Source organism: Elgaria multicarinata, chromosome 3 (genome assembly GCF_023053635.1).
Source record: "Elgaria multicarinata webbii isolate HBS135686 ecotype San Diego chromosome 3, rElgMul1.1.pri, whole genome shotgun sequence".
Classification (NCBI taxonomy): domain Eukaryota; kingdom Metazoa; phylum Chordata; class Lepidosauria; order Squamata; family Anguidae; genus Elgaria; species Elgaria multicarinata.
This window is the reverse complement of record NC_086173.1, coordinates 163,765,430-163,785,406: the sequence shown is the minus strand read 5'-3', so window position 1 is coordinate 163,785,406 and position 19,977 is coordinate 163,765,430. Positions and strand designations below refer to the sequence as shown.

General features: G+C 45.1%; 3 protein-coding genes across 4 annotated transcripts in view; 2 read left to right on the top strand and 1 right to left on the bottom strand.

Moving 5' to 3' along the window:
• The window catches only part of LOC134396310 (oocyte zinc finger protein XlCOF6-like), a 211,820-nt gene that overhangs the window by 94,302 nt on the left and 97,541 nt on the right, over nt 1-19,977 (top strand). The gene's annotated exons all lie outside the window — the stretch shown is intronic.
• Nucleotides 1-19,977, top strand: part of LOC134396384 (zinc finger protein OZF-like) — a 253,426-nt gene that overhangs the window by 195,114 nt on the left and 38,335 nt on the right. The window lies entirely within an intron of this gene.
• Nucleotides 3,806-18,314, bottom strand: LOC134396111 (oocyte zinc finger protein XlCOF6-like). Of its 2 annotated transcripts, none has more exons than XM_063122471.1 (3): nt 18,236-18,314; nt 15,616-15,700; nt 3,806-6,872 (listed from the first exon to the last, which is right to left on the bottom strand). In XM_063122471.1, exon 3 carries the CDS (start codon nt 6,639-6,641, stop codon nt 4,107-4,109), a length of 2,535 nt encoding a protein of 844 aa, XP_062978541.1. In that variant the 5' UTR covers nt 6,642-6,872; nt 15,616-15,700; nt 18,236-18,314; the 3' UTR covers nt 3,806-4,106. The 2 variants fall into 2 exon arrangements, with proteins under 2 accessions (XP_062978541.1, XP_062978542.1); XM_063122472.1 differs by having other exon boundaries at nt 15,616-15,697; nt 18,236-18,302.

The following is a 19,977-nucleotide window of genomic DNA, read 5'->3' as shown; positions in this document are numbered from 1 at the left end:
TCTTAGCTTGGCGCTCTAGGCGGCTGCCTGAGTGGCCTCTATGGTAGCACCGGCCCTGAACATTCTCCCCCCCCCCCCCCAGTTCCCCTTTCCGAATTGTTGGACCATGCAGTCCAGTCGCCAAGTGGGGCACAAAGTTTTGCATGTTTGCTGTTACAGGGTCCACTCAGAGATCCAGCCAGGCCCGAGGGGGAGGCTTAAGAACATCAGAAGAGCCCTGCTGGATCAGACCACGGGTCCATCTAGTCCAGCGCTCTGTTCACACAGTGGCCAACCAGCCATCGGACAGGGACCAACAAACAAGACATGGTGCAACAGCACCCTCCCACCCATGTTCCCCAGCAACTGGTGCACACAGGCTTACTGCCTCGGATACTGGAGATAGCACACAACCATCAGGGCTAGTAGCCATGGATGGCCTTTGCCTCCAGGAATTTATTCACCACCACCAACCTTTTAAAGCCATCCACATTGGTGGCCATCACATCTTGCAGTAGTGAGTTCCATAATTTAACTATGTGCTGTGTGAAGTTCTTCCTGTTCAAGCAGTCAGAGTTTTTGCATGGCACATTTCTAATTAGCCCCTTCTGGGTTCCTGTAGACCCCTGCCGCCTCAAGGAAGCTTGTTCAGACTACTCTGCTACTACTAAAGGACTTGTAAACGTTCCCGGGTTCCAGCTATTAGTTTTGCCTCCCTCCAGATGTATTGGACTACAACTCCCATTAGCCATGCTAACTGGGGATAATGGGAGATCCAGTCCAACACATCTGGAGGCAGCCAGGTTGGGGAAGACTCTTACTACACAACAGTAAAGAAAATTTATCCCAATTAAGTGGAGGCGGAAATATGTTTCACCACTTCCTAATGCTTGTGAATGGTGGATTTGCATACGTGTGATGATTGGCTGAGTGTGTGAAAGGAACATTGGAAGCTGCCTTTTACGGAGTCAGACCATGGGTCCATCAAGCCCAGTATTGTTGACACGGATTGGCAGCGGCTCTCCAGGGTTCCAAGATAGGATGCCTTTCCTTCCCCTACCTGGAGAAGCCGGGGGACTGAACCTGAGACGTTCTGCATGCAAAACACCTGCACTATCCCATTAAGCCAGCCTTCCTCAACCTGGGGCGCTCCAGATGTGTTGGACTGCATCTCCCAGAATGCCCCAGCCAGCTGGCTGGGGCATTCTGGGAGTTGTAGTCCAACACATCTGGAGCGCCCCAGGTTGAGGAAGGCTGCATTAAGCAATGGCCCCTCCCCATGCTATATAAACTGACAGGAGTTCAATTGATTATATAAGATAGTGTAGAGACAGGGAGTAGATTATAGAGGGTTTAGATGAAGTAAATTTTGGGCTACAAAGAGATTAGAGGAATTGAGAGATACAGACCCCGTTCAGACAACATGCTAAAACCATGCTGCTTAACCACAAAACGGTTAACGGAATGCATTTTGTGAAGCAGCATGGTTTAGCGTGTTGTCTGAACGGGGGCCATTGTGAAGGTCTGCGATGGTTGTGTAGTGACTGATTGAGAGTGTGATCTGGAGTACCGCGTATTAGAGGACATAAATAAATAAATAGAACCATTAAGTTTCTCATTTACTATTCAACAACTTATTGCTGTAATTACTGTTTTATTTGTTCATACAAATTCTACGCCCTCTGCTCTTGACTTGCATAAGGGGAAGGTAAAGGAAACAATACAGGTGAAAATATAAACAGGGGTGTCCTCACAGCTCGACAGAGTAAAAGTGTTGGACCTGAGGCTTAAAGGTCCTGGTGACAGCATGACTGTGTGGGTAAGGTGCTGGGATGAGAACAGCCTTAGAGATGAGGAATTCTCATCTATAAGCACAGTGCAAGGTGCTTAATACTCACTTTTAAAGCCATAAACGGACTGGATCCCAAATAGGTTAAGGGGCAGGTGTTCCCATATCTACCATGCCTCCCCTGGCGGACTCTTCCTCATCTGACAAAGAGAGCTTACCAAACCAGATATAGGAAATACCATGTCAGTCTGATGGTCAGGCCCCTCCCATGTGTCTCTGGAGAACTCAGAATCTAAGCAGGAACTGGCCCCACCCTGAGTTCCACTGACTGGAAGCCCACACAAATCAGATGCAATTCCCAAGACAGTTGCAGAGTAAAACAATACCAACCTGGCCATGCATTAAAATCTTGTGTTGGGGCTCTTCTCCGTGTGTCCCCATTGAAACATTAAAGTCTTCTCGAACCAGAAAGTGGGAGATGCGACATCCCCAAATTTCCATTTCCCCCCCTATGCCCACCAGGGCCACCTCCCACACTGTGTAAGAGGGTCATCCAGCACTCTCAAGATTTGGAGGTGCTAAGAGGGAAGGACGAAACTTTGAAAATCAACTCCTCCACTTTGCTAGATCATAAAGCCTTCTTACAATGGGGAGTGCAGCTGGATAGAATCATAGAATAGTAGAGCTAAAAGGGCTATCGAGTCCAATGCACCTTAAAGCATCCCTGACAGATGGCTGTCCAGCTGCATCTTGAATGCCTCTAGTGTGGGAGAGCCCATGACCTCCCTAGGTCATAGAATCATAGAATAGTAGAGTTGGAAGGGGCCTATAAGGCCATTGAGTCCAACCCCCCTGCTCAATGCAGGAATCCACCCTAAAGCATACCTGACCTCTTCTCGATCCTCCCAGAGTGCAGGACACGGAATAAGAGGCTCAAGTTAAAGGAAGCCAGATTCCAGCTGGTCATCAGGAAAAACTTCCTGACTGTTAGAGCAGTATGACAATGGAATCAGTTACCTAGGGAGGTTGTGGGCTCTCCCACACTAGAGGCATTCAAGAGGCAGCTGGACAACCATCTGTCAGGGATGCTTTAGGGTGGATTCCTGCATTGAGCAGGTGGTTGGACTCGATGGCCTTTAGGTCCCTTCCAACTCTGCTATTCTATGATTCTATGACAGATAGTTGTCCAGCTGCCTCTTGAATGCCTCCAGTGTGGGAGAACCCACAACCTCCCTAGGTAACTGGTTCCATTGCTGTACTGCTTTAACAGTCCGCAAGTTTTTCCTGATGTCCAGCCAGAATCTGGCTGCCTGTAACTTGAGCCCGTTATTGGATGATCAAGAAGAGATCCTGGCTCTCCGTGTGACAACCTTTCAAGTATTTCAAGAGCGCTATCACGTCTCCCTAGCAGTCTTCTTTTCTCAAGGCTCAGTCTCTCCTCATAGGGCTTTGTTTCCAGACCCCTGATCATCCTCATTATCCTCCTACTCAAGATGAGGCCTAACCAGTGCCGAATAGAGTGGAACCAGTACCTCGCATGATTTGGAAGCTATACTTCTATTAATGCAGACCAAGATAGCATTTGCGTTTTTTGCAGCCATATCACAGTGTTGGCTCATATTCAGCTTGCGATCTACAACAATTCCAAGATCCATCTATTTATTTATTTATTTAATCCGGGTGGTTCACACTTCTAGCTTGAAGTGTTGCTGAGCCAAGTATCCCCCATCTTGTAACTGTGTATTTGGTTTCTTTTTCCAAATGGAAACAGACCATGAAGACAGATAATGGTTATTCTAATCACCAATGGTTCTAATGAATAAACATTCCAAGTTCTGTCCATACACCAGGCATTCATATGGCTTTTTTAAAAATGTACATTCATTTACCCACTGACCGCCCCAGAAAACCTTCTATACCTTTAAATTATTTCTCTTCCATGCAAACTATTTCCATGCAAAAGAATTGTACTCAATAAAGCACATTCCACAGCCCGTGTGTGAGTGTGAGAAACAAACTAATTCACACACGATTGCATAACCTTTGATCTACTGTAAAAGACTTTACTACAACTGGAACATTTTGGGGGCTTTCCCAAAAGTGAGTCCTCTGATGTCTGTTAAGGTTCATTTTATGAGAATGACCGTCATCATATTAGGAGCATTCCTATGGATTCTCCCTTACAAAGACAGCAATTAAAACATTTGTATGAAATAAGGGGTGTGCTCTGTCCCTAGCTCCTTTTATACTCCAGATCTTTTAGTAGTTTCTCTTGATTCAAGCCCGTAAATGGAGCTGTTAACCAAGGGAACGTCTGGGGAAGACTGGGAGCATGTATTCAGACTGATACTGGTTCAGCAGCTGCAGGTACCTCTGCCTCATTAGTAGTCAGAGCTGGACCTTCCTCCTCATATATGGACTCTTGTTCTTCAGTAGGGCCTTCCTCATGAGGATACCCTGGACAAAAGGGGATTCTGGGAGTCAGAAGAGCTCTCCCACCTTGGCTCTGAGTATCCCACTTGATACACTGCCATTGGTGCTCTGCTGAGCCCTGGGAAGTGGGAGGAGAATCTGGAACCACGGGTGGGCTCAGGACAGAGTTGAATCTGGTGTTTGGAACCACAGACCAGCCATTGCTTCCACGTGATCCCTCATCTTGCCCCAGGTCTGTTATAGCAGAGGGCTGTTCCAGGGGGTCAGACTCCTCTTCCTCTGAATGGGCCTGGGTGTGTGTGTTTTGATGTGAAGTCAGAGATGCCGTTCGACTGAAGCTCTTCCCACACTCCAGGCATTTAAATGGTTTCTCCCCAGCGTGAGCAATTTCATGCGCTCTAAAGGCACCCTTCTGCTTGAAGCTCTTTCCACACTGAAGGCATGTAAATGGTTTCTCTCCTGTGTGGTTTCTTTGATGTGAAACAAGGGCATACTTCTGGATAAAGCTTTCTCCGCACTCCAGGCATTTAAATGGCTTCTCCCCTGTGTGAGCTCTTTGATGGTATTGAAGGGCACCCTTCTGGCAGAATGTCTTTCCACACTCCAAGCATTTAAATGGTTTCTCCCCTGAGTGTATTCTCTGATGGCTAGTAAGTGCTCCTCTCTGACTAAATCCTTTTCCACATTCCAGACAGTTAAATGGTTTCTCCCCTGTGTGTGTTCTTTGATGGTTGAGAAGGTCAGAACTCCACCTGAAGCTCTTTCCACACTCAAGGCATTTAAATGGTTTCTCTCCTGAGTGTGTTCTCTGATGTGAAACAAGGGTGTTCTTCTGACTAAAGCTCTTTCCACACTGCGGGCATTCAAAAGGTTTCTCTCCTGTGTGAGTTCTCTGATGTGATACAAGGGCGTTCTTTTGCCTATATCTTTTTCCACACTGCAAACATTCAAATGGTTTCTCCCCTGTATCAATTCTCTGATGTAAAGCAAGATCACGCTTCCGCTGGAAGCCTTTTCCACACTCCAGGCATTTAAACGGTTTCTCCCCTGGGTGAATTCTTTGATGAGAATTAAAAGCTGAGCTAGTTCTGAAGCTTTCTCCACACTCGAGACATTTAAATGGTTTTTTCCCTGTGTGAGTTCTTTGATGGTATTGAAGGGCACTCTTTTGCCTGAATTTCTTTCCACACTCCAAGCATTTAAATGGTTTCTCCCCTGAGTGGATTCTCTGATGTAGAGTAAGTGCCCATTTCCGACTAAATGCTTTCCCACACTCTGTACAATTAAATGGTTTCTCCCCTGTGTGTGTTGTTTGATGGGAGAGAAGGTGAGCACTGTCCCTGAAACTCTTTCCACACTGCAGACATTGAAATGGTTTCCCTCCTTTGTGAATTCTTTGATGTGATGCAAGCTCATCATTCTGGTTGAAGCTCTTTCCACACTCCAGGCATTTATAGGGTTTCTCCTCTGTATGACGTGTTTGATGGAAATTAAGGGCAGAGGCCTGTCTGAAACTCTTTCCACAGTCCATACATTTAAATGGTTTTTCTCCTGTATGCATTCTTTGATGTACTTGAAGGGCAACCTTTTGCCTGAATCTCTTTCCACACTCCAAGCACTGAAATGGTTTCTCCCCCGAATGAATTCTTTGATGGACAGTAAGTGCCCTCTTTCGACTAAATGCTTTTCCACACTCCAGACAGATAAATGGTTTCTCTCCTGTGTGCGTTCCTTGATGGTTAAGCAGATCAGCACTGTCCCTGAAACTCTTTCCACACTCTAGGCATTGAAATAGGTTCTCTTTTGTGTGAATTTTCTCATGTGAAGCAAGCTCATCATTACAGTTGAAGCTCTTTCCACATTCCAGGCATTTATATGGTTTCTCCTCTGTGTGGCTCTTTTGATGGGAATTAAGATATGATTTCTTCCCGAAGCCCTTTCCACATTGTAAACATTTATAGGGCTTCTCATCTGTGTGTATTCTTTGATGTGTATTAAGCTGAGAACCATGACTGAAGCTCTTTCCACACTCTAGACATGTATACGGTTTTTCTCCTGTGTGAGTTCTTTGATGGAGATTAAGGCGATAGCCCTGACTGAAGCTCTTTCCACACTCCAGACACTTAAATGGTTTTTCCCCTGTGTGAGTTCTTTGATGTACTCGAAGGCCACCAGTCTGGCGGAATCTTTGTCCACACTCCAAACATTTAAAAGGTTTCTCCCCTGAGTGGATTCTCTGATGGACAGCAAGTCCCCCCCTCCAACGAAATGTTTTTCTGCACTCCAGGCATTCAAACGGTTTCTCCCCGGTGTGCATTCTTTGATGGGCCCGAAGGTCAGCATTATCCCTGAAATTCTTTCCACACTCAAGGCATTTATATCGTTTCTTTGCTGTGTGGGTTTTACAATGGTCATCAAGGCTGGCTTTATGAGTGAGCATTTTTCCACACACAGGACACTTCTCTCTCTTATCTTCAGGTGTTTGTGGTTATACCATCATTGCGTGGAGGTCAGCCTCCCAACATTTATTCCTCTGGAGTTTTTTAAAAAATTTCCTTTCCCTCCAGGTTGTTTATCCCATCTTGACTGCCAATATTCTCTTTCACATCTGGCCAGTTATCGCTTTCCTCGGACACTTGATGTGTTCTTTCAAATGTCCCCCCACCCGCATCTGAAAGAAACAGAGAAACAGAACGTGAGTGCAAAGAACAAAAACCCTTCAAAATCAGGGAATCAACTTGATGTTCCCACTTTTTAGAAGGGAACACCTTAGTTCCCTAAAGCTAAAGTAAGATCAGCAGCAAGGACTGCAAAGACAGTTTAAAGGGCAACTAGGCAGTCTGAAACTGCAGCAGAGTTCACTCTACAAGCCTGCCCTTCCCAAATAGCCCTGGTTTGGCCCAAGTGTCATAGGTGCAGCTGCGCTTGATGATTCAAGATACCATGTTTGCATTCGCCCAGATTGCTCTTAGAAGTTAAAACTAGGGTGACCATATGAAAAGGAGGACAGGGCTCCTGTATCTTTAACAGTTGTATTGAAAAGGGAATTTTTGTGAACCGCCCAGAGAGCTTCGGCTATTGGGCAGTATAAAAATGTAATAAATAAATAAATAAATAAATAAATAAATAAATTTCAGCAGGTGTCATTTGTATATATGAAGAACTTGGTGAAATTTCCACTGCATCACAACGGTTAAAGCTGCAGGTGCCTTGCCCTCTTTTAAATCTGGTCACTCTAGTATAGCTCCTGCAGCTTTAACTGTGGTGATGAAGATGGAATTTCAGCAGGTTCTCCATATATACAAATGACACCTGCTGAAATTCCCTTTTCTATGCAACTGTTAAAGATACAGGAGCCCTGTCCTCCTTTTCATAGGGTCACCCTATTAAAACACCTACTCAAACTTTGATTCAAGAAAATTTATTTATTTATTTACTTATTACATTTTTATACCGCCCAATAGCCGTAGCTCTCTGGGCGGTTCACAAAGACAAAGTTTAACATAATCAGAAATCTTTCCACCCAAGCAATGCAAAATGGCATACAAATCCTGCAGGTACGTAACTCACAAATTCTGCACCACTCATAATAAGTCTGCAAAGGGCCTCTTCCATCTGTAGAGGGATTTCCTTCTCTCCAAGGCAAAAGCAAGGAACAACTGAGGCCTACATGCTAGGCTCAGAGTAACAACTCATGCCTGAGGGAAAGGAAAGACAGCTTCCTCCTCTGTGTTCAGACTTAAAAACCTTTCTTTAAGTCAGTGACCTCCCTCCTAATACATATTAACTTATTTTAAAATATCTAAGTCCATCGGTCCACATCATCAGTTTAAACCATCCTCTTCCCAGAATGTCTCACCTTTACTGATGTACTTGTTTGTCCCTAAACTGGACATCACTTCTGCTTTCATATGGTCAAGAGTCTGGTTTCCTGCTCTTTTCTTCCAGACTTGGGGATTTCTAAACCACAGTTCTACCTTTATGGAACCCTTGACCAGTCACCTAGTTCCCTTATAAGGAATACATACCGTTGGCACAAGATCAAATCATACCTCCCTCCAAATTACAAGCTTCTATACCTTTAAGCATCTAACCCCAATGCAATGTTTTGCTTGTACCCCCTTTGCTCCCTAAACCTTAAAGTGTTACCCCCCCCACTACTTGTACCTACCTCTTATGCCCCCAAAGCTTCTTTCCCTATCCTATGCTAACAAGCTCTTCTAACCCTTCCTTTAGACATACTAAGTAAAGTTGCAAGGCCTAAGAAAAACTCCTTCGCTATGCTATGCCCATTCCGCCTGAGTACTCAGTGCAGGGGCGGGATGGGGGAGGTTGCCATGGGACAACTGCAGAGGCCACCAGTGAGGGAGGGCTCTAGGGGATTTTCCTGCTGATATGGCTGGTGCTCCTGTCGAAGCCCAGGTCTCCCTGTGGAATGCAGAGATTATTCAGGTGGTCAACACAATCACACCCATATGCCCTCTCCCTCTGAGTTGAGCCTGGCACTTTAAAGACACAAAGTCGACAGCACCATTAATGTAGTTCCATTGGTGAACAGAGCACTGTCTGGTCCATTTTTATTGGATGTGTTTCAGCTACTGAGGCCCAAGGATACAGACAAGGTTCTTGGCCAAGTCTGCTCGTATGCCGATGTAGGGGGGGGAAACGCACCAATAAGTGTAGATGCTAAAAAGAGAAATCAACTCTGGTGCTCGATAAACATATTAAAAACTATTTTATTCTTAAAATCCAAAAATGCTCTGCTCAACGTTTTGGATGTATCGTCCTTCGTCAGGAGCTATAATAAAATATATAATTCTTTTAAAAAGTAACAGAACAGGAACAACACCCATGCGTTAATGAAACATTTCATGTAGAAACCTACAGCGCTCTGTAGATAGGAGTAGCTGAGGTTTCTACATGAAATGTTTCATTAATGCATGGGTGTTGTTCCTGTTCTGTTATTTTTAAAAAGAATTATATATTTTATTATAGCTCCTGACGAAGAACGCGACGTCCGAAACGTTGAGCAGAGCATTTTTGGATTTTAAGAAGAAAATAGTTTTTAATACGTTTATCAAGCACCAGAGTTGATTTCTCGTTTTAGCATCTACAAGTCTGCTCAACCACCAAGTCAAATCCACCTTTGCCCTTCGTGGCTCATGACATCAAATAAGGAAGGCATATCCTGCTGGGTCCAGGAGGCTGCAAATTCTTAGAATCATAGAATCATAGAATAGCAGAGTTGGAAGGGGCCTACCAGGCCATCGAGTCCAACCCCCTGCTCAATGCAGGAATCCACCCTAAAGCATCCCTGACAGAAGCTTGTCCAGCTGCCTCTTGAAGACCTCTAGTGTGGGAGAGCCCACCACCTCCCTAGGTAAATGGTTCCATTGTCGTACTGCTCTAACAGTCAGGAAGTTTTTCCTGATGTCCAGCCGGAATCTGCCTTCCTTTAACTTGAGCCCATTATTCCGTGTCCTGCACTCTGGGAGGATTGAGAAGAGATCCTGGCCCTTCTCTGTGTGACAGCCTTTTAAGTATTTGACGAGTGCTCTCATGTCTCCCCTCAATCTTCTCTTCTCCAGGCTAAACATGCCCAGTTCTTTCAGTCTCTCTTCATAGGGCTTTGTTTCCAGACCCCTGATCAACCTGGTTGCCCTCCTCTGAACACGCTCCAGCTTGTCTGCGTCCTTCTTGAAACGTGGAGCCCAGAACTGGGCGCAATACTCTAGATGAGGCCTAACCAGGGCCAAATACATCACTCGCTTCCTTGAAAGCGAGTGATGTCAGCCTGTTTAAAAGAGATAGCAATTGGGCCACTCCTAAAAAGCCTAACCTGGACCCGGAGGATATTAACAACTAGAGGCACAGATGGCTAACATCCACTTCCTGGGCAAGGTGCTTGAGTGGGTGGTTGCAGGACAACTCCAGGAACGCTCAAAGAAATGGATTATCTAGAGCCATTTCAATCGTACTTCAGGCCTGGTTTTGGAATGGAAACTGCCTTGGTTGCCCTCTGGGATGACTTTTGCCAGGGGAGGGACAGGGGGAGTGCGATCCTGTTGATAATCTTGGACCTCTGAGCAGGTTTCGATACCATCGACCACAGGTGTCATGTCTAACCCTACTGCCCCTGTTTTGGGAGAAGATGTTTCAGGCGAGGTGATGTTTGCCCTGTCCTGGACGGGGTTGCACTCTCCCTAAAGGATCGGGTCCATAGTTTGGGGGTGCTCTTGGATCCAGAACTGTCACTTGAGGCACAGGTGAACTCAGTGGCAAAGAGCACCTTTTATCAGCTTAGGCTGATATACCAGCTGCGCCCTTATCTGGACAGAGATAGCCTAGCTACAGTGATCCATGCTCTGATAACCTCCAGTTTGGATTACTGCAATGCGTTATATGTGGGGCTGCCTTTGAAAATGGTCCGGAAGCTTCAGCTGGTACAAAACAGGGCAGCCCGTTTACTAACAGGGACTGGCCGGCGGATCACATTACGCCAGTCCTTTTACAACTTCATTGGCTGCCAGTCCAGGTCCAGGCCCAATTCAAAGTGCTGGTATTGACATTTAAAGCCCTAAACGGTTTGGGGCCAGGTTATTTGAAGGAACGCCTCCTCCCATATGTACCTGCCCGGACCTTAAGATCATCTACAGGGGGCCTTCTCCATGAGCCCCAGCCAAAGGAAGTGAGGCAGGTGGCTACTAGGAGGAGGGGCTTCTCCGCTGTGGCACCCCGGTTGTGGAATGAGCTCCCCAGAGAGGTCCGCCTGGTGCCTACACTGTACTCCTTTCGTCGCCAGCTGAAGACCTTTTTATTCTCTCAGTATTTTAACACTTAATTTTAACTCAAATTTAAATTTTACTGTTCTAACTCTGTATTTTAATTTTATATCAATTTTGCTGCGTGGTTTTTATCCTGGTTGTGCTTTTTATACTGTATTTTGTAATTGTGCTTTTAACCTGTTGGTTGTTTTATTATGGTTTTAATTTTTGTGAACCGCCCAGAGAGCTTCGGCTATTGGCGGTATAAAAATGTAATAAATAAATAAAATAAATAAATAAATAATCAATCAGAATCAGATTCGGACCTAGAGGCGGAGGTGCCAGACACCAGCCAGCCTGTACCAGTGGAGGAGGAAGCTCTCACGGGCGATTCCCCGCTGGGAGTCAGCCCTCTCCAGAGCTTATCTCCTCAAGGCCAAATCCTACACACTCTGTGGGAAGTGAGCTTTCTTCCAGTGGTGAATGTCCCGACAAGCTATCTGATGCTAGGGTCCGCCAGAAGCTAAAACGCACAGCGTGGAACAAAAGTGTGAGAAAGTCGGTCCGACTAGGATTGCACCAGAACCTGCCTCCGCACCAGACTCTCTGAAGTTATGGGCATTTGGGAAGGGGCTTCCTGTTCTCCTTGGTCGGACAATTGTCTCACTTAGTTTGCATAGTTTTGCCTTTGGGGAAGTTTCCAAGAGGTTAGACTCTCTTCAGGTAGAAGAGATGTTTGCTGCTTAATAAAAGCTTTGTGGATTACCTAGCAGGCCTCGTCATGTCGTTTGTCTCCCAGTGAAAGCAGGAGCTTTCTGAGAAACACGACAACGGTATCCTTCTGGACAGGTTGGCTGGGCTGGGAGTTGGAGGCACGGCATTGCAGTGGTTCTGCTTGTATGGCCGATTCCAAGGGTTAAATCAGACCCCTGACAAGCTCAGCCAGACTCCTGATAAGTCCTCTGATAAGTTTAACCAATCAGAGGAACTAATGCTAAGGCAAATTTCAGAGCTGGCCTCATGCAAGAGTTCCCAAATCAACCCAGCATGATTCCAGAAGGTGGAGTATTTCTACTGTAGTTTTAAGCTTTTATAGTTCATATTGTGTTTTTTTTATGCTGTACTTGTGGTTTTAATTATGGTGAACCGTCCAGAGATCTTCAGCTATTGGCTGATATAGAAATAAATAAATAAATAAATGAAATTCTGTGAGGCTGCTGCAGTATCCATGCACTGAAATTCATGAGTGTTTGTCAAATTCTTCTCAAAACTAAATGCATAGAACAAGAGTTCTATGCATTTAGTTCTATGAGTCCTCCCAGAGTGCAGGACATGGAATAATGGGCTCAAGTTAAAGGAAGCCAGATTCCAGCTGGACATCAGGAAAAACTTCCTGACTGTTAGAGCAGTACGACAATGGAACCAGTGACCTAGGGAGGTTGTGGGCTCTCCCACACTAGAGGCCTTCAAGAGGCAGCTGGACAACCATCTGTCAGGGATGCTTTAGGGTGGATTCCTGCATTGAGCAGGGGGTTGGACTCGATGGCCTTGTAGGCCCCTTCCAACTCTGCTATTCTATGATTCTGTGAAGAAGAATAGCCCTCAGGTTTACAAGACCATGATCTAGACAAGCCAACAGTTCACACAGACTTTCATGATCCTGAGTGCTCAGTCCTGATCCAGGACTCTGCACCTGGAGTGCTTTTTGCACTCCCTTTCATGATTCTACCATACACCCATCAGACTGTATGCTTCTCATCCTATCAAATCAGGCACCCAACTTCCTGTTACTTAACTAGCTGGTCCAAGAAACATACTATCAGGCACAGATGTATTGCTACCAGGACAAATGACAGGTACTGTGTGAAGGATGCTAGGAAGGTGAGCTTCTTCACGGAAGGAACGTTTACTTTTATCATTAAATCTAACTGTACCTTAAGAACATAAGAAGAGCCCTGCTGGATCAGACCAAGGGTCCATCTAGTCCAGCACTCTGTTCACACAGGGGCCAACCAGCCATCGGCCAGGGACCAACAAGGCAGGACATGGTGCAACAGCACCCTCCCACCCATGTTCCCCAGCAACTCGTGCATACAGGCTTATTGCCTCGAATACTGGAGATAGCACTCAACCATCAGGGCTGGTAGCCATGGATAGCCTTTGCCTCCAGGAACTTATCTAACCCCCTTTTAAAGTCATCCACATTGGTGCTGTGGTAGTAAGTTCCATAACTTAACTATGTGCTGTGTGATGAAGCCCTTCCTTTTATTTGTCCTGGATCTCCCACTAATCAGTTTCATGGGATGGCCCCAGGTTCTGGTATTTTGAGAGAGGGAGAAAAATGTCTCCCTATCCACATTCTCCACACCGTGCATAATTTTGTACCCCTCTATCATGTCTCCCCTTAGCCGCCTTTTTCCCAAGCTAAACAATCCCAGTTGATGTAACTTTCCCTCATAGGGGAGATGCTCCAGCCCCTTAATCATTTTAGTTGTCCTTTTCTGTACTTTTTCCAGCTCTGTAATATCCTTTTTTAGGTGTGGTGTACCTTCAGGATGTTTCCAGAATTGTGTACATTTCCTTGAGAGAGCTTTTTTCCATAATGGCGCGATCCTTTTAAATGATATGCACTTGTTATGGTAATACAGTGGCCCAGATTCTTCCGGCACACTTATTCCAGTGCTCGTGCTAAATTGCATCCACCCAATTGGCTGCCTAGAATCACTCAGCAATCCAGCCCATACTTTTCACACATCACTTTCCAGACACATCCACCAGAATCGCCTGAGAAAAGGATCTCCAGTGTAGCAAGGCTGGAAAACACCATTGTCTGCAATGTTTGAGAACCCCTGCCAGTCTGAGTAAAATGACTGGTTTAGACAGCCCAGTGATCTGATTCTATGCAGTTTCTTAAAACTATTTGGCAAGAGTTCAAATGCACAACAGAAAATCTTTCCAATTTAAACTCCACAATGCACAGGCATCAAACTAATACTTTACATATTTATGTATTTGCCACTTTTTGGTCAAAGCAATCCGCCAAGGCAACTCACAATATTATTAATACTGAGATCTCACTTAAAAGAATAATCAGCCAGCAACAGGTAGAAAGCAAGAGGCATTTTGCAAACCGCCCAGAGAGCTTCGGCTATGGGGCGGTATATAAATGTAATAAATCAAATCAAATCAAACCAAATCAGCATTATAAAAAAAATCAGCAAGAGGAACATGTTCATAGCCCATTGAAACAGAATACTCTTCACTATCAATCTTAAGAATGATCAGGGATGGGGTGAGGCAGGCTTCCTAGTATGTTGGGGCCAGAACTTTTCCTTGGGAATTCTGTTTGTGCTCAGAAACACAGCTCACAATGCAGGTCTTACTTAGCAGAGTAAGTTTATTAGCTTCATACTTCTTAACAGTTCCGTGTCATTGTGCAGAGTGACAAAAGCTATACACATATACATATATACACAGTTCTTATCTATATTACATACAGCTGTGATTAGGCTAACCCAGCCTCAAGGATCTTTGGTATATTCATATCATTAACACCATGATATCTTAGAGAATCCTGGCAAGGTTCCCAGTACAGCTTCTATCTCAAGGTAATTGCTCACAAATAGTCTTCCTCTGTTTAGCCTTGAGATAGCCACACACACAATTTTAATGACTACGCAAGCCTTTTACTTTCTTATACTTAACATGGTATACGGAGTTGCACGGGGCCACAGATAAGAAGGCCCTGCCTCTCATTCTGCCCACCACCCCCAGCTATGAATGCAACCAAGGCTCAGATTTTTTTTATTTATTACTGCGTTTATATCCCACCTTTTTTCCCTTTAAGGAACGCAAGGCGATGGACTTAATCTTCCTCCTCCTCCTCTCCATTTTATCCTCACAACAACAACCCTGTGAGGTAGGTTGGACTGAGAGTCTGTGACTGGCCCAATGTCACCCAGGGGGTTTCCGTGGCCGAGTGGGGACTAGAACCCAGATCTCCCGACTCCCAGTCCAACACTTTAGCCGCTACACCACACTGGCTCTCAGATGGTGGTGGGTTGTGGAGCAAAGCCTCCCCAGGGGCCAGAATAATGTGAGAAGAGAGAGTCCTTCAAAGAGCCTGGTCTCAAATTGTTCAGGGCTGTAAAGGTGGTAACTGACACTTCGATTTGAACTAGGATGCTTTGCATGAAGGAAGTCCCAGGTTCAATTCCTGCCATCTCCAGCTAATGCTGAGAAGGAATTCTGCCTCAAATGCTGGAGAACTGCTACCAATCACTGTTGACAATACTGTGATAGTTGGACCAATGGACTGACTCAGGATTTTCCAGCCATTTATGTGCTTGTAGAAAACATTTTAAAAAATATTGGAGTGATGTATTCCACACAGTGGATTCCTGACACCAGTTTGGCAGCAGCAATCTGCACTAGACGCAGTATAAAAACCCTCCTCACACCATGTGGAACAGTGCCAAAGAGCTATGAGGAGGGGGTGCTGTAAGGAATGCAGTGGATAACCAGAGATATTTGCAGGAGGACGAAAAGCCTCAAAACTCCAGTCTGTTCCATGGGAGGAAGATCAGCTGTCTAAGAGAGTCCTGTGATTTGTACGTAAAGCACAGTCTCAGGATATACGTAAGGACCCACCTGTCAATGTCTCTTGGAGAAGTAGCTCTTCCTTTTTTTTCATCCCAGAAGCTGAGGCCAGATTTGGGCATCGGAGGCCCTTCTTCTTGAGAGAACAAAAACATGAATGTTACTTATGGCACTTGTGACTGGAAAGAAATATTCAGAAATGCCAAAGGACACTTTCTTTGTTCTGCATCACACATCCCATTCAAGAGACAAACGGAAGGCAGGCAAGGTATTTCCAAACACAAAAGCCCCAGGTGGGGAGGGGACAGGATGCAGCTGGCATCATCTGTCTGATGGATGCCCAGCTAGGACTGAGATACCAGATGGGCAAAGGTGCAGTAGAAGAGAAGGCAGCACGGTTTCCCTCAGAGCTGTATCGCAGCCATGTGGAGGAAAAGCCCAGCCTGGAGAGAAGCACCCACTTAGACTATCCTGCCCCCGGAAAAGGAGAGCCCTGTCTTATGGGCCTGGCATGGGATGTGCGATGGTTTCTCCACCTGAGGATCACAAGATCCATCACTTAGAAACCCCACCCCCGGCAAAAATTAATAAAGCAATGCTGGTAGTCTTCATTACTGCACATTAAAGAAAAATCTGTAGCAGAAGGCACCCAGGAAAGGGAGGCTGCACTGCTCGAGCCTCCTACTTTGGGCCCGGGGGGATCGTCCAAAAGCAAACATGCAAATCTTTGGGCCCCACTTGGTGACTGGACTGCATGGACCAATCTCCTCCTCCCTACTATGTACATTGATGGTGCTATATAAATAAATAATAATAATAATAATAATAATAATACCTATGATCCCAAAAGTCAGGGTTTTTTTTTTAGTGTGCAGTTGGGGTGGGGGAAATGTGCAGTGGGAAATCTGATAATGGAAATCTGAAAAAAAGTGGTGGGGAAAAAATAAGACACGTGTTATGTGTATGTGTTTATTAAGAACTTAACAATAGACAAAGTCAGGGATGGCATGTGCCCTTGATGGTGTGAGTGATGTTGTTGGGTCCTGTGACAGTGTTGCCTGAATAGACGTGGGGGCAGAGCTGGCACTTGGATCTATTTCAGGGTCTGGTCCCTCTGTCTGTGTCTCTGTCCTGTGTACTATTGCTGGTTAGCAGGTTGGGAGGTTGTCTGTATAGAATCATAGAATAGCAGAGTTGGAAGGGGCCTACAAGGCCATCAAGTCCAACCCCCTGCTCAATGCAGGAATCCACCCTAAAGCATCCCTGACAGATAGTTGTCCAGCTGCCTCTTGAAGGCCTCTAGTGTGGGAGAGGCCACAACCTTCCTAGGTAACTGATTCCATTGTCGTACTGCTCTAACAGTCAGGAAGTTTTTCTTGATGTCCAGCTGGAATCTGATTTCTTTTAACTTGAGCCCATTATTCCATGTCCTGCACTCTGGGAGGATCGAGAAGAGATCCTGGCCCTCCTCTGTGTGACAACCTTTGAAGTATTTGAAGAGTGCTATCATGTCTCCCCTCAATCTTCTCTTCTCCAGGCTAAACATGCCCAGTTCTTTCAGTCTCTCTTCATAGGGCTTTGTTTCCAGACCCCTGATCATCCTGGTTGCCCTCCTCTGAACACGCTCCAGCTTGTCTGCGTCCTTCTTGAATTGTGGAGCCCAGAACAGGATGCAATACTCTAGATGAGGCCTAACCAGGGCCGAATAGAGAGGAACCAGTACCTCACGCGATTTGAAAGCTATACTTCCATTAATGCAGCCCAAAATAGCATTTGCCTTTCTTGCAGCCATATCGCACTGCTGGCTCGTATTCAGCTTGCGATCTACAACAATTCCAAGATCCTTCTCGTTTGTAGTGTTGCTGAGCCAAGTATCCCCCACCTTGTAACTGTGCCTTTGTTTTCTATTTCCTAAATGTAGAACTTGGCATTTATCCCTATTCAATTTCATTCTGTTGTTTTCAGCTCAGCACTCCAGCCTGTAGGCCAGGATTGTTCTGCCTCCCAAGGCTTGTGGGAGAGAGAAGCGTCTGTGCTGATGATGGGTTGGAGTTCCCTGATGATCCGTTGCCATGGTTTCAACTGGGGGCTGTAGGTGACAAGCAATGGTGTACTTCTCTGGGTCTGTCGTGAAAGAGAAATAATGGGTTTGACTTGGGCGGGGGCGTTTGAGTGAGTGTGTGTGTGTGTGTCTGACAAGGCATTTGTGCAGTCGGAAAATTTGCTTTAAAAAAACCCTGCCAAAAGGTAGGGTGACCATATAAAAAGGAGGACAGGGCTCCTGTATCTTTAGCAGTTGCATAGAAGAGGGAATTTCAGAAGGTGTCATTTGTATATATGGGGTACCTGGTGACATTCTCTCTTCATCACCACAGTTAAAGTTGCATGATCCCTGCCCTTTTGACCAGATACAAACACGGTCAGGGCTCCTGCAGCTTTAAATGCTGTGATGAGGGAATTTCATCAGGTGCTGCATGCATACAAATGATTCCTGCTCAAATTCCCTTTTCTAGGCAACTGTTAAAGATACAGGAGCCCTGTCCTCCTTTTCATAGGGTCACCCTACGAAAAGGGACCTGCAGGGGGGGCTATTCCCTCCCCCCCCCAAAAAAGCAAAGCACTGTTCTCTCCCTCCTTCTCTTCTGCCTCCCCCGCCACGCAGCCCCCTTACCTCTTTGCTCCGTCCCCCCACAGACCAGCCTCCCACTCCTCGCAAGGAAGCCTCGCCAGCCTATTCCCCTTCCCGGAACACAAAGGCGGGGCGGGGGTGCATTTCCAAGTGCATCTCCATTCCCCCAAACGTGGGACTTCCTGCCTCTCTAGGAAACGGAGCTCGGTTTATTTAACCCTTGAGTGGGTGACTGTTTAACACGCGGCGTTTCCAGCGAAGAAAGCTGGGATGGAAATACGTAACTCACCCTTCCCAGACCTGCCGAAGTCATGGTATGCTGGACTGCAATTCCCATCACGCTCAGCCAGCGTGGCCACCAACCGTAGGTTTTAATAATTTTAGCTGGCCATGCTGACGTAGGGTGACCATATGAAAAGCAGGACAGGGCTCCTGTAACAGTTGCATAGAAAAGGAAATTTCAGCAGGTGTCATTTGTATATATGGAGAACCTGGAGAAATTTCCTCTTCCTCACAGCAGCTAAAGCTGCAGGAGCTATACTAGAGTGGCCACATTTAAAAGAGAGCAGGGCACCTGCAGCTTTAACTGTTCTGATGAAGAGGGAATTTCACCAGGTTCTCCATATATACAAATGACACCTGCTGAAATTCCTTTTTCAATACAACTGCTAAAGATACAGGAGCCCTGTTCTCCTTTTCATGTGGTCACCCTATGACTGGGGGTGATGGGAATTGCAGTATAACTCATCTGGAAGGCAACAGTTACGTCTTTGCATCTCAGGTTTCTTTACTGGAAATTCCAAGTGTTTTTTTTTTATTATTAAATAATAATCACAACACATCAACTCATTACCCTACAATAATAACCAATAAAGAACAAAGAAAAAACTGCTTAAGACAATAATCTAATAATAATAGTAATAACCATAATAATAATAATAATAACCATAGTAATAATAATAATAATAATGTGCAACCCATCCCCTGGGACCATTATTCTCCACTCCAAAATTTTAACACATCTTGTGATAGTTTACACCCGTTCCCTAATACAAATTTAACAAACGGTTTCCAAATCTCAAAATCATTCCACTTTAATATTCCTTTCTTAACTTTCATACACCCCATTAGCATATCATTAATAGCAATAACCCAGACTTCTTAATACCGTTCTTCTATTTTATATTCCCTTTGTTCTTTCCAATTCCTAGCAATTATCAATCTAGCTGCTGTTAGTAAATTAGTTATTAATTCTTTCCAAAGACAGCATTGTTATCAATATATAAAGGGGTCCAATGTACGGAAATTCCAAGTTCTTCAGATTTCCCTCCCCCTTTTATATCTTTATTTGTGATCTTATCTTACATATCTAATTCAAACTTTGGAGGTCATCCTTTTTCGATTGCCTTCCCGTCACCGATTCTCATGAAACAACATTCATTGGAAAGCTCTCAACATGCAGATGCCGTGAATAACAACGGTTTTCACTGTAATTCAAAGTCAGGAGCTTTATGTCCATAAATCCAACCACATTCATTAGATTTGCTTTTTCTTTGTGAAGTAACCGACTACTTGCATCTATATACTGCCAAATATCATAATGAAATCCCAAAGCAGTTCACATATAAGTATTAAAATCACATTTAAAATAAAACGTTAAAAACACATTAAAAATAATTCCAATTACAATAAACGCAATATAAGCCTTCTCTATGCCCAGTCAGTTAGTCTGATGCTTTCAAGTTCAGTGAACAACATGATCCCGTCATTAGTGTGGAGATACA